Below are 13473 nucleotides of genomic sequence, written 5' to 3'. Positions count from 1 at the left end.
TACATATCTTTTTGTACAGTCTATGGACCCACGCGAGACTGATAACTGTGTGGAATGATTGAGAAAATACACTTTAAAAAATATCCAATTTTCATACATAAAAGAGCAAACCTGCTGTTTACCAAAGTAAAGGCTCTAAAATTAACTTGACACCTGAGTGAGCTGGCGTGCTTTTTTAAAAGACATGGGAAGAAGGTGATGAGCAACTTAACAATAAATGGAATAAAAAAATGCAAGATATTTGTAAAAAAAAAAAAAAAAAAAAGACACCTGAAAAGAAACAAAATAAAAAGAAAGAAAAGTAAAGCACAAAACAAGACAAATACTAACATACATATATTTTATTTATTATATATTTCTTATATATATATATAATTCTATAACCCCCAGCTATTTTTGTTTTATTTATTTTTTTTTTTATTTTATTTTGGAGGATAAAGCCCTCTAAAGGAAATTGTGATCAAAAATCAATAATCAGCAGCACTTTAGTCTTAAAAATGTATTTATTTGAAGTTTATGATCCACAGAGTCAAACACTTTATCTCATCACTCTTTTTTCTTTATTTTACAAACTCGTTGACAGTTTCTCCTTTCTGCAGTTAGATGAGTAGCCAATAAAACTGAGCTACCTCTAAAACCACACAAGACCAGTTTGTTAAAAAATGATAGTAATATACCAAACTAGAATCCATTCCTCCAGAGATGAGACAATTATTGTTTTGTTTTGTTTTGTTTGTTTGTTTTTTTTACTTTTTGACTCTTTGGTGAGACCTGGAAACAGAACAGCAGGACAGTTAAATTAACATTTAAGTTTTACAGCTTTGGAGCCACTCTCAGATTCGTGTGTGTGTGTGTGTGTGTGTGTGTGTGTGTGTGTGTGTTCAGATGCGTCCTCGCAGCAGGAACATGAGGAAGACTGCGCTGAGGAGGATGCAGAGCGTGCAGACGGTGGGAACCACGATCTCTGTCACCATCTCCATGTGGCCGATCAGCGGATCTGAAACACACAAACACAAATTTCACTAAATGTTTCACTTACGGTTCCAGCTGTCGAGCAATGCAATACAGCAGAGGGATGCACAATAATTTAAATTCACTGGGATCAATGGAACAATTACAGTATTTCTTTAGCCCTGAAATTTAATAATTCAGTCAATGTAATTAAAAAATAATCTAATCAAACAATAAAACTGTACAGGAAAGACAAACTGGCCACACAAACTAAACTTTTCACCTAAATTTGCGATACGTAACATAAAACATATTTTACAGTCAATATAATTTAGAATATCATGGTATCTATGCATGTACAGGGAGCACTCAGTATGATACAATTATAGTCGACAGCGATGCAACACATAAATTACAGAAACGTAACAAAAAAATGTGGGCAGGCTCAGAAAACAAAGCATATGAAAAATAAACAGATAAAATGACATTGTGAAAATCATTCTTCCCTAGTCCTAGTCCCAAAAAGTATTTCGGGGCTGTAATCCACCATTCCCTTTAACACCAAATCTTTTACCATAAAAAAGGGCGTCCAAGTTTTAAAAAAAATCATATACCTTTATGCTTGAATCTGTGTGTGAGATACTCCGTTGGTATGAGGTCAAAGGTCAGTTTATGCCATCATTTTTGTCATCAATCCATCTAAATAATACGCTTTTTTTCGCGCAGCGAATCTGAGGATAAAATAATAATATGTCCAGAGATCTTAAAACTAGACTCATTCAATTTAAAATCCTGAATAGAGTCTATTGGACACCATTAGTGACCCCTCTGGTCGAGCCAGCTTGGTCATCCGGCAGCGTCGGAAAAATCGTCTTTCAGACTCTTGAATAAGGTGAACTTTAAATGCGTAATTACTGGGAAACACACATTAAGGGTTCTGCTGGAAGCCTGACTTGCTCGTAAACTCCTTTTTTTGTGTACCATTAAGAATATTTATCCTTCTAATTCTTTCTCTTTTGAATTTTTCCTCTTTTATGTTTTGATGTTTTTTTTTCCTCGTTTTTTAAAATTTTATTAAATTAAATTTGAGTTGTTTGTTACTCGTCAGAGTTTCCGTTGCTAGCTTTGTAATTAATATTGTTGGCTGTGTGAATATTATATATCATTGAATGCATTATTCTTTAAAGGGGTTATTCTTTAGCGCTGTTAGGCCATGTCCTCTTTTTTTTAAATCTTTTTTTTAATATTCCCTGCCTACATTGTATTTACTGTATGTCAATCTTTGAAAATAATAAAAACTATAAAAAAGCCTAGAAAAAAGTAAGCCCTAAACCGTGGGACTGGGTAAGCCGAGGAGCAAAGCCTGAGGCTCAATGTTAACATCGAAAATCAAATTTAGTTTACCAACAATTTTAGTGAATCTCAGAAATCAGTGAGCACTGATACGGTAGGAAAAAATGAAAAAGAGAAAATGGGAAAAAGGCAAAAAGCAACTTGGTATTTGGTATTTCACAAACAAGTAGACGTAGAAAATTATTTTTTAACAAAGCTAGGAAAAAATGTCCAGGAAAAAAGAGGGAAAAATCAGGAAAAACTATATCTATGATGATCATAATTAAATATTTAAAATTATGTTACAGAATAACTCTAATTTTTAAAACACTTTTTCCAGGTCATTTCTGTGGTTGTTTTTTTTTTTTAACTCTCTTTTGTGATTTTTTTCTGACTGATTTCCTGCTAATTTTTGGATAATGTAAGCAAAATGTATTTGTCTCTTAAATGAAGCAGAAGTATGAAGTAGCATTGTATAAAAAAACAACTTTTTGTACCTAAACTTCATCATGCACTGGCCAAGCCTTTCCTGCATGTTCCTGATATCCCTGGGCATTTCTTCTAGCTGGAGGGGCGAAACAAAGAAAAACCCTGTTAGACGGAGCAATAACAAGCTGGAGACAGAATTTTCCTTTGTTTGGCCCCGCCGAGCTTCACTACACTTTATCTCGATTTACTGACCTGCAGCCAGCAGCTGGTTACTGGACGAGCACGTCTCCACGGCTTTCCTCTTCCAGCTCTCCACCTGCGAACAGCCGACACACAGTTTAACGACATATTCACGCTGCGGTGCAACCATCGGTGTGTGGTCGTTGTGTTTACCTCTCTCTGATTGGGGAAGCCGTTGGAGCTGATGATGCGTTTATAAAACTGGACAGACGCCTTCGGGTAGCGGGGTTTGTTTTTGTTCCTGAAGTCCACGTAGTAGAGTCCGAACCGCTCAGAGTATCCTTCGTCCCACTCAAAGTTATCGAGCAGAGACCAGGCGGTGTAACCCTTCACGTTCACGCCGTCCTTAATCGCTGTCAGCAGGTAAACACACAAACAAACAAACAGATAGAAAACAGGGACGTGGCAGCTCTGTCAGTCGCACAAAATACGAACCAGGTGGTCAGATTTTCTGTTTTTGTCGTTACTGCTGTCTTGAGTGTGTTGTCCTTGTGCTGAGTGCAGTTATCTTTTTTTTGAGTATGTTATCTTTGTGTTGAGTGTGTTTTCTTTGTGTTGACTGCAGTTATCTTTGTGTTGAGTATGTTATCTTTGTGGTCAGTGTTTTCTTTGTGTTGAGTGGTTATCTTTGTGTTGATGGTGTTATTTTTGTGTTGAGTGCAGTTATCTTTGTGTTGTATGTGTTATCTTGTCTTTGTGTTGAGTGTGTTTTCATGGTGTTAAGTGTGTTTTCCTTGTGTTGAGTGCAGTTACCATTGTGTTGAGTATGTTATATTTGTGTTGACTGTGTTGTCTTTATGTTGAGTAAGTTTTCTTTGTGTTGAATGCAGTTATCTTTGTGTTGACTGTGTTGCCTTTGTGTTGAGTGCAATCATCTTGGTATTGAGTGCAGTTATCTTTGTGTTGAATGCAGTTATCTTTGTGTTGACTGTGTTGCCTTTGTGTTGAGTGCAATCATCTTGGTATTGAGTGCAGTTATCTTTGTGTTGAATGCAGTTATCTTTGTGTTGAGTGCCGTTATCTTTGTGTTGAGTGCAGTTATCTTTGTGTTGAGTTGAGTGTTTGTAGTTTCACCTTTGAGCATTTCGTTGATGTAATCTTTGTAGTACTGCATCCTCCAGTCGTCACAGAGGTCAGTGCACAGCATTTTCTCTGACACGCCGTTTTCCGTCACGTATATCATCGGGTTTCCATACTGAGTCTGTTGGAGTCACATCGGATTACATTCAGGATGACATGTGTACATGTGTACATGTGTACAAAAGCACGTCTGAGATGCCTGACATCTAGAAAGAGCTTAAAAAAGATGACATTAACAGTCCTGTTAAAGTGCCAGACTTATATTTAACAAAAGGTATATTAAGTGCTGAACTCAAGACTCTTTTCTTCTCTAGTTATATACATATATATATATATATATATATATATATATATATATATATATATATATATATTTTTTTTCTGGTTAAAAACAAGTTAAATTAAATTTTAGAAATGATAAAAATTAATGAATTAATTAACAAAAACTTCCATCAGTGACGTTCACTGAAGCATTTGCCTGGCATCACGGCCATGGTAAGTTGCGTTGCGTACCTTGACAAAGTTCAGCAGGCGTCTGAAGCCCCAGGGGACAGAGTAGAGCCACTCAGATCCTGGATCGGGCCACTGAGGGTCGACCAGCTCGGCGAGGTCCCGATCAGCGAAGTAGCTGTCTCCAACGCCCGACGGGTAATTCTTCAGGGTGACGTAACGAGTGGTGAAGTGTCCGAGGCCGAGGAAGTCGCAGGTTCCCTTGATGTAACTCTTCTCCTGAGGCGAGAAGACGGGCAGCCGAGACGCTCCCAGGCCCTGCTGGCCGCTCTTCCTACCTGAGGGTAGGAAAAAACACTTTCTTACTTTTTTTAAAAAAAAACAAAACAAATTCACAGTTTTACAAAAATGTGGAACGTGGAAAAGTCGATGATATTTATTGTTAAAGGTTAACAGAAAGCGTTTGGGACTCATTTATGTCCTTCTTGGCCAACAAAACATGTATGACATCTGAGCGTGACGTACCGATGTAGTCTTTCATAACCTGGGGGTAGTCTCCGTGGAAGATGGGAGTCGCGAACCATCCCATGTAGAACTGGATGTATCTCTCTGCTGCCTCGATGTCTCTCTGGTTGGTGATGTCCACCGGTTCCCCCCAGTCAGCCGTTAACGAGATCCCAACCAGGCCTGGACACACACACACACACACACACACACACACACACACACACACACACACACACACGTTACTGTCCAGCAGCTCAATCACAACAAAATACCAAAGTCAAAACAAACGTGTGGCGTCAGTTGTTCTTTTTTTACCTTTCTGTTTGCTTCTCCACTGCATGTCGTAAGTGTGCCAAACTTTAGCGTGAGCCTGTTTCAGAGACAGAACAAATTAGACGAAGGACAAACTGTCATTTCAGTTTTTAAGCTTTGTTTAAAAAAATCTAATAATAAATCTACCTTCTACGTGAACTGTCCTCTGTGCAGTCGTACCTTGATGATGTGGTGAGCAGCTTTGTACGCTCCCGTTCCCCTCAGCTTCAGTCCGGGTGCGTGCTCCCCCGTCTCATATCCCTCCACAGCGATGGACTGAAAGCACAAGAGGACACATCAGACACGTGCTCACGGGACGGGAGATTTCTCTCTTTGAGCTGACGTACCCAGGGGTTGTTGAACGTGATCCAGTACTTCACTTTGTTCCCAAATCTCTCGAAGCAAAGGTTGGCGAAGTCATTGAAGTAGTTGACCATGGAGACGTTCTGCCAGCCGCCGTATTTCTCCTGTAAGACCTGCAGAGTGACACCGGTTCAGGATCCAGCAGTATCGACATTATTCAGTTGCGCTTGTTCCATCTGACACTGACAAAACAAAGGGTTTGCTGTTCCAAAAAAACGGTGCCAGCAGTTCTCCCTGCAATCACATCCACACAAGGCACCGCGATCGAGTTTGTGGCCTCTTATAAATACCTCCTAACTGATGAACATCTGTTATAGAAACTGAAATAAAAACTAGGCTTCTTCTTTAGGAACAAATCGTGTTTTTCATTTAACGCCAGGAAACGGCTTGTTGTTGCTTCTTTCTTACCTCTTCTGGACTACGGCGACATTGTCTACATGAACGCCTCTGCGTTACACTTTGTACTCTCTGGTCAGCTCGTCATCATTGTCCACACGTAGACTTTTGCATCGGTATAACTTCAATTACAAATCACTCCTTGGACTGCTGCCGACATATTTATCCTCCTGCATCTCGTGCAAACAGTGCAGTCATAGCCAATGCTCACAGGCCTTTATCACCATCGGCGTTCCCTCAGTGTTCCCTCAGTGTTCCCTCAGTGCGTCCAGAGCTCGGCAAGAAAGCATTTTCCTACTTCAACCTGGAACCCGCTACAGCAGGATCTGCAGCTGTCCAGCTTGATCGCACCAGGGAATTTTAAACTTATTTTAAGGGCACTGGAAAAAACATCTTTGGAAACGTGCTTTGTTTTTAGTATTTGATCTGCTCCCACTTGACACTTTTACGGTGGCCGGCAAGGGTAAACGTGCTGCATCAACAGAAAGGAGTTGCATACACAGAAACGCGCCGTATAAAAGAAAACAAATGCAAAAGGAAAACGCTGTAAAAAGAAAAAGTGCTCCAGCCCTTCAAGAGCCGCTGAGCACTTCCGCTGTGTGAGTAGATATGCAGCATTTTCTTTTTGCGTTTGTTTTCGTATATGCAGCGTGTTTCTGTATTTGCAGAATTTTCTCTTTGCATTTTTTTTCATATATGCAGCACATTTTTTTATTTGCAGAATTTTGCTTTTGTTTGTTTTGGTGTATGCAGCGCGTTTCTGTATATGTAACTCGTTTCTGTCTATGAGGCGTGTTTGTCCTTGTCGTCTACTGTACACTTTGACCTCAGTATTGTATGTACCGTTTTGATTTATCTGTCTGTCTGTAACTGATTGTTGTAATATTGCATGTTTGGAAGAGGTCACTCTTGAGAATAACACCTGGTGTCTCAGCGAGAACACTTGTATAAATAAAGGTTAGATAAAAATAAAAACAATCCACTCTGCAGCTTCTGTCAGTCTGTTAACACTACTGCTAATAATTATAGATAGCACCTAAATAGCGCTTTTCAAAGACGCTTTACATGAATTACAAAAAGAAAAACAAAAATATGCAAAACAGAGAATAAAAAATACTGAAATACTAAAAATGTTTGACCTGTGGTAAATCCCAGTGGTACAGAGTCACGATGGGTGTGATCTTATTGTCCAGCAGCATGTTGATCAGGTCTTCATAATATTTGATTCCCTTTTCATTGATGTGTTCGCCTGAAAGAATCAGCAGTGAATTCATATCAGTATTCACCATCATTAAATTATACAACATAGAATTATAAAAAGGCAGCGTCTACATTTACTTTTCACTCCGCTCGGTAAAATCCGCGGCCAGGAGATGGAGAAACGGTAATGATTCAGCTTCATGTCCTTCATCAGGTTGATGTCGTCCTAAAAAAACCAAAACAACAGGAAACAGTTTTACATGTGGAGAAATATGCTTTTGTTTTGGTGTCTCTCTCACCCAGAATCAGATGAGAACTTTGAGAGCTGTCTCAGTCCAGTCAAGTTAAGTTCCCAAAGCTGCCACATCTTTTCTCAAAATTCTTGTGGACATCTTATTGTTCCCAAAGATGCCAAATATAGAGGATTTATGCGAGGAATATTTCCAATATTGTGATTGAAAGTTATAGCCAAAAAGATACGCAACTTGAAAGTTGAGTTTTAATATTTCACTCTACATAATATTAAACTTACTGTCAAAATGAGTGGAATAAGATAGTTTGAAGTTACTTTAAGTAAATTTTGTTTATGGATCACACATCCAGAACTTCTCCCAGTTCATATCTCAGATTCTCTTGAAAGAAATTCATGTTGAAACTCCAATTAAATTCATAAGACTCTGCAAAATCCTATAGCTGTACTCAAAATACATTTTAAGTTATGATTTTTTGAACTTTGGCTGTCTGTGCTAAATTTCAGCATTTTTGTAATTCTGTGTATGTGCATAAAATGCATGAAAGTGCACAAAATGAGTTCATTTTTAACTGAATTGGGTTAAAACTTGCTCTGTTTTCTGAGGAAAACTAGGAAAACTTGGCAACATGTTTCCATTTAAATAGCTGCTGCTGAATAGTTGCAGTAATCAAATTAATAACAGGTTTCACTTTCTTGCAAAACATTTCTATAAATACAGTTCTATTTTTTATCCTACATAAAAAACTGAGAGCTGCAGATTCAAAGAGCCAAAAAAAAACCCCAATTTTTTCTGATACTTAAACTGTTGATTTTCACAGGAAAGATTCTTCCAATTTCTTTTACACTTGCTCGTGGGAAATTAATACTAATCACTGTAGACCAGGCATGTCAAACCGGTCCACAGGGGGGCCGGTGTGGCTGCAGGTTTTGTTTCCAACCAAGTAGCAGCACACCAGACTTGACTTATGTAATCAACTGATCTCCGTCTTCAGACAGTTGATTGGTCAAACTGTGTGCTCTTGGTTGGTTGGCACAAAAACCTGCAGCCACACCGGCCCCCCTGTGGACCAGTTTGACATGCCTGCTGTAGACATATAACAAAAACAAAAATGTAACATTACTCCACCATTTATTAATTTTTTAAAAACAGTTAATTTGCATACCATTCAGTGGTTTTATTCCATCTGTAGATACTTGTACTGTGCTTTACTGATACTGTAGGTATCTGTCTGACACCTACAGTTCAACCTGATTTTTTTTTTCAAGAAAATCCATGACATGAACATACATGTATAGAAACTTTACTCTAAATCCTACAGAAATGGATGAGGGATTAAAAACAAACTAAAAAAATGAACTGAGCTAAAATGTTTTGCCATCACGTTTACACTCTTTAACACCGTTTCTTTTTCTGGAGATGAATTAAAGTTTCTTCTGCCTGTCACCTTGAATTTGTAGTAGCCCTCACAGGAGGCGTCTCCCGTGTCATTTAGGAATATTTTCCCCTTTTTGTGGGCGAATGCATCCCAGATGCTCATCCCTTTTCCGTCTATGTTCCAGGCTCCTTCAGTCTGATAAGCCGAGCTGCCGGCACCCCACGAGAAACCTGCCGAGGAAAAAAAACATAGACAGAAGGAAATGAGCTACTTAAAATGAAGTGACCCAGAAATAAGAAAGAAATTAGTAAAAAGTAAAAGAAACTGCCTGAATCTGAATGTAAATAAAGATTTATTGTTCCCCTAGTCATTTTCTGTTGATTCTCTTCCTTTCTCTCTTTTTAATCTCATTTTCAGGTCTTTTTTTTCACTTTTAACAGACTTTTTGTGAGTGATTTTTAATCCAGGTTTTAAAGGGTTAAATGCATGTTAAAGGTACTCAAAAGCCTTTGGGGAGTGGGGAATTCAGAGGACATTATCATCTGCATAGAAATAAAAGGCAGAGTTTGGTATATTCTGCACTATATAATTTATGTATATTGTAAATAATAAAGGACCCAAAATCGACCCCTGTGGTATCCCTTTGAATACTTGCAGCACATCCCAGTTGCACCCTTTACACTCTTTAGCACTTGGCTGCGCTAAATGAATATTTAGTGTTTAGTTTTGTGTCCTACCAGTGGGGAAGGTGCCGTAGTAAAACGACGTCCTCTCATTCTTGGTCCAGTCAAAGTCCTCTCTGGCGGAGACACACAGCACCAGTGCGAGCACGTGGTACGGCCTCAGGATGCACCGCTGCAGCATCGTGGTGTTTGGCAAAGAGCTCACTGTCTTTAGTTACACCTGAATGACAAAACATGATTTCACTGATCTTAGACTGGCATCCAAAATCTGTCAAAACAGCCACATGGTTGAATCTCCTGTAGGACTATGAGCGAGAGAAGCCGAGGATGGATTTAGGCTGGATTTACACTTCATGGTTCAAGGGGCCCAATTCCATTTTTTTCCTCTTCTGTGTCACAGATGGGATGTGTATCATGAACATACAAGCAATTAGAAAGCACATGGAATCAGATATTTACAGTTTGGTTTCAGGCCTCATGCACATATGTAAATAAACCAGATATGATCCAGATATTTGCAGATGAGTCTGTAGTCTAAGCAGACACGTCAGGCATCACGAGTCCTCGGTAAGTTGAAACTGTGACGATGGTGCATTTTAATGACGTAGTTACATGTGCTCAGAAAGCAGAAATAGAGGACTGTTGCTGTTTTTTAAGCCTTTGACAGTTGTGCAAATTGGCTTGATTTCTCCCAAAAACATGGGAAGAGGGCAACAAGCAACAACCGAAAAGCTAGGAAGAAATTTGTGAAAGTTTACAAGAAAATAACCTGAAAAAACCAACCAACCAAACCCAACACAAAACAGAGAAAAGTAAAAAAAAACAAAAAAAAACGAGTATGATCTAAAAAAAAAAGTGCTGGAAATAATAAATAAATTCTGCAACAGAATTTTAAATATTTAATGAAAATAATTATAGTTTTCTAGTTTTTTTCATTCTTTTTAAAAACTAATTTTCAGCTCATTTTCTTTTTGTCACATTTTACTAATTTCTTGCAATGTGCCTTTTGACACCTGAGCTAGTTGGCTTGATTTCTCACAAAAACACTGGAAGAGTGCAACAAGCATTTTAACAAGAAATGTGCCAAAAAATAGAAAGAAATTAATAAAAAGTTACAAGAAAATTACCTGAAAATAAGAACACAAAAACAAGAAAAAATATATGTTGACATTAAAAATGTCGACTTTTTTGGCTGTTTTTCGACGTGCTAAGACAGTAAAAATTTGGAATCTTGGACATTTTTTCATCATGCTATACTAAGGTGTTTTTTGACGTGCTAATCTATGACTGTTTCCGATATTACAAAACATCAACTTTTTCTGCATTTTTTCAGCGTGCTACAGTGTGATTTTGGGGGCATTAGAAATGTCGGCTTTATCCGTTTACAGATGTGCGTTCTTTCAAGCACAAGCAAAGTTTCAGCAGATGTAAATGCAGATATCGGATTTAAGAGAAGATATAAGCAGGCAGTCAAAAAAAATCGGATATAGGCGACAAATCCAAAATTAGGCATCAAGACTTGCAGCGTAAATCCAGTCTTAAAGTTGTTTTTTTAAGTGAAACAAAGAAACTCACGTAAATGTGTCGGGTGAAAAAGCATCCTAACTCACTGCCCAAACCTCGGGGTCATTTGTTAAATATCCACTGAAACAACAGCCGCTCATTATCAGAGAACAGAGAGGAAGGCTCTAGTTTCATTTCAGCCAGCTGTAAGACACGCTGACGCAAAACGCGATCAGGGACAGAAAGTACGCCAGCTTGTCCAGCGCGGTCAGGATCAGCGACATGTCAAGCTGCTGCAAAGCTTCACCAAAGAGATTTCAAAAGAAAAGTTGCCTGAGATTCCTCCTGCCAAAGCCCCCTGCGTCGTCTCTCTCCCTACATCTGTCCCTCAGCGTCTGTCCCTCAGCGTCTGTCCCTCAGCGTCTGTCCCTCAGCGTCTGTCTCTCAGCGTCTGTCTCGGCCGCGTCCGTCTCTCTCAGGACACATATAGATGTCTGACCTGCTGCATTTGTCTCCGCTGGAAACTGCTCCAAAATACAGGAAACGTCCCCAAGCTTCTGGACCTGGTTAACGCTCCCTCGTGTCCCCGGCAGGTTCACAGTCAATGGTACAAAAACAAAACAGAGTGAAGCATCCAGGGACATTTTCTGCTGTTCATCAGCCCCTGCCCGGCCCCCCTCGCCCCCCTGGGCCCCCTGGCCCCCCTACGCCCGCTCTGAATGAGCTCCATTTGGAGTCAGCGGAGTGTGACGGCGAATCTGCTGGTGCAAACAGATCTTTTGGAGAAAGGAGAGATTCTGACACTGTAAGCAAAGTTCATGTCACTGATGCGCCTGCAGCTCGGCCTCATGACGCTCCACGAGACACTTTAACCCTCTGAAACTTCAAGTTTTTAACCCTTAAGCACATTGGTGTCATTTGTCTCAAAAACATGAAAAAAAAGGCAATGAGCAACTTGGTGAGAAATGTTCCACACACACTGAGAGAAACTGGCAGATTTAGAAATTTATTCTTTAGAAGCGAGGGGAAAAAAGCCAGGAAGAGATAATTATAAAAACATATTTAATATTATGTTACACAATTTTAAAAATTACATTTGTTTGTATTTATAATTTAATGTTCAGTTTTTTTTGTGTAATTTTATTATAATGTTGTGCTAATTTGTGGGTCATCTATTCTTTGCTCATTGTCTTCCTGCCATGTTTTTTTTTTTTTTTTTAAAAAAATCAAGCCAGTTTGCTCGGGTTTCAAAGGGTTAAACTGTTTTTAGCTGCAAACACAAGTAGCTCTGACAGAATGTGCACAGCCAAGAGACGGCATGAGAGAGGAGTCAGAATAAATTCTCATCGTCAGTTTTCATGTTTGGAGACAAAAATCGATACAGTGTTACATGAAGAAAAATATGATTTTTCCACACATTTCCCTAAATATCCACACATGAACCACAGCGCTGATGAAATGTTAATTTCCAACTGCATGATAACGCAAAAATGAACGCATCTGAGGTTAATAATAATAACAACAATGATAATAAATAAATAGATAAATAAATAAATAGATAAATTGGGGGAGTGTAAAAAAACCAATAAAACAAAACAAATAAAAACAATAAACAATAAAAAAAAACAGGCAGGGAGGTCAAAAAATCAATATAATTTTGGAGAGATTTCTATTTTTGTTTCTAAAGACCTTAGATTTTTTCTAAGAACCTTCCAGGTTCCAGGTTCGAACGGACAGTAAAATGTCTTTAACCACATATTGTTGGCAGGAGGTTGAACACGCTTTCATTAATTAATTCTAATTAATTAAATTTAATTAATTAAGTCACCTTGCCAACATGGCGATGAATGTGTTAATCTTCTGGCGAGACCAAAACGTGTGTGCGTGAACAGCTGACGCTTGTTCGGTTCGGGTTAGAGGTGCAGATTATAAGAACTGACCTATTTCCAAAAATAAAAACAAGAAAAATAAAAAATATTATGCATAATATGTAAAATCCAAGAGCAGCCTGCTGGTTTTGTTAACTGTTATTACGGCTCAAAAAGAGCGTCCAGATTCATGATGTTTCACTGGATTTTGGAAACATACTTTTTTCATTTTACTGTATTTTGACGTCAGTTTGTCAGAGCGTGTTCCTGCAGGTTTCCAGTGACAGAAACATGCAGCAGTTTAACAGCCGGAGCAGTAAAGTCTGATCTGTACGTTAGACTTAGACTTAGACACATTTATTTATCCCACTTGTGGGAAATTCACTTGTTCAAGTACATGGAGGTAAATCTACAGTGGAGCTCTGTCAGTGCCCCCCCCCCGGGGTCATGACCTCTGCAGTGAATACAGCGTGTTGGAGAGCCGGCCTGAACAAAGCGTGAATACGTCCATTATCATACGCTGCATTGTT

General features: G+C 38.8%; 1 protein-coding gene across 4 annotated transcripts; it reads right to left on the bottom strand.

Moving 5' to 3' along the window:
• Positions 1 to 484: 484 nt before the first annotated feature.
• Positions 485 to 11721, bottom strand: lctla (lactase-like a). Of its 4 annotated transcripts, XM_088076589.1 has the most exons (15): positions 11148 to 11494; positions 9627 to 9792; positions 8959 to 9119; positions 7399 to 7486; positions 7200 to 7309; positions 5649 to 5777; positions 5482 to 5577; positions 5305 to 5359; positions 5008 to 5169; positions 4546 to 4820; positions 4027 to 4153; positions 3106 to 3305; positions 2965 to 3028; positions 2781 to 2848; positions 485 to 997 (listed from the first exon to the last, which is right to left on the bottom strand). In XM_088076589.1, exons 2-14 carry the CDS (start codon positions 9751 to 9753, stop codon positions 2781 to 2783), a joined length of 1662 nt encoding a protein of 553 aa, XP_087932715.1. In that variant the 5' UTR covers positions 9754 to 9792; positions 11148 to 11494; the 3' UTR covers positions 485 to 997. The 4 variants fall into 4 exon arrangements, with proteins under 4 accessions (XP_087932715.1, XP_087932660.1, XP_087932683.1 ...); XM_088076534.1 differs by lacking the exons at positions 2781 to 2848; positions 11148 to 11494 and adding an exon at positions 11575 to 11721; XM_088076557.1 differs by lacking the exon at positions 2781 to 2848 and having other exon boundaries at positions 11409 to 11496.
• Positions 11722 to 13473: the final 1752 nt, after the last annotated feature.

The sequence above is a fragment of the Plectropomus leopardus genome, chromosome 1 (assembly GCF_026936395.1).
Source record: "Plectropomus leopardus strain MGB_pleo_1.0 chromosome 1, ASM2693639v1, whole genome shotgun sequence".
Classification (NCBI taxonomy): Eukaryota; Metazoa; Chordata; class Actinopteri; order Perciformes; family Serranidae; genus Plectropomus; species Plectropomus leopardus.
Note: the sequence above shows the minus strand (reverse complement) of the source record. Positions and strands in the feature narration are given on the sequence as shown.

Excerpts from the sequence above, each read along its gene's own strand:
- lctla (XM_088076534.1), bottom strand. The coding sequence starts at position 9,753 with ATGCTGCAGCGGTGCATCCTGAGGCCGTACCACGTGCTCGCACTGGTG. Across the intron at positions 5,778-7,199 it reads ACCACTGGGATTTACCACAG|GTCTTACAGGAGAAATACGG; the intron begins GTCAAACATTTT and ends GTCACTCTGCAG. Across the intron at positions 4,821-5,007 it reads GGTTATGAAAGACTACATCG|GTAGGAAGAGCGGCCAGCAG; the intron begins GTACGTCACGCT and ends TCCTACCCTCAG.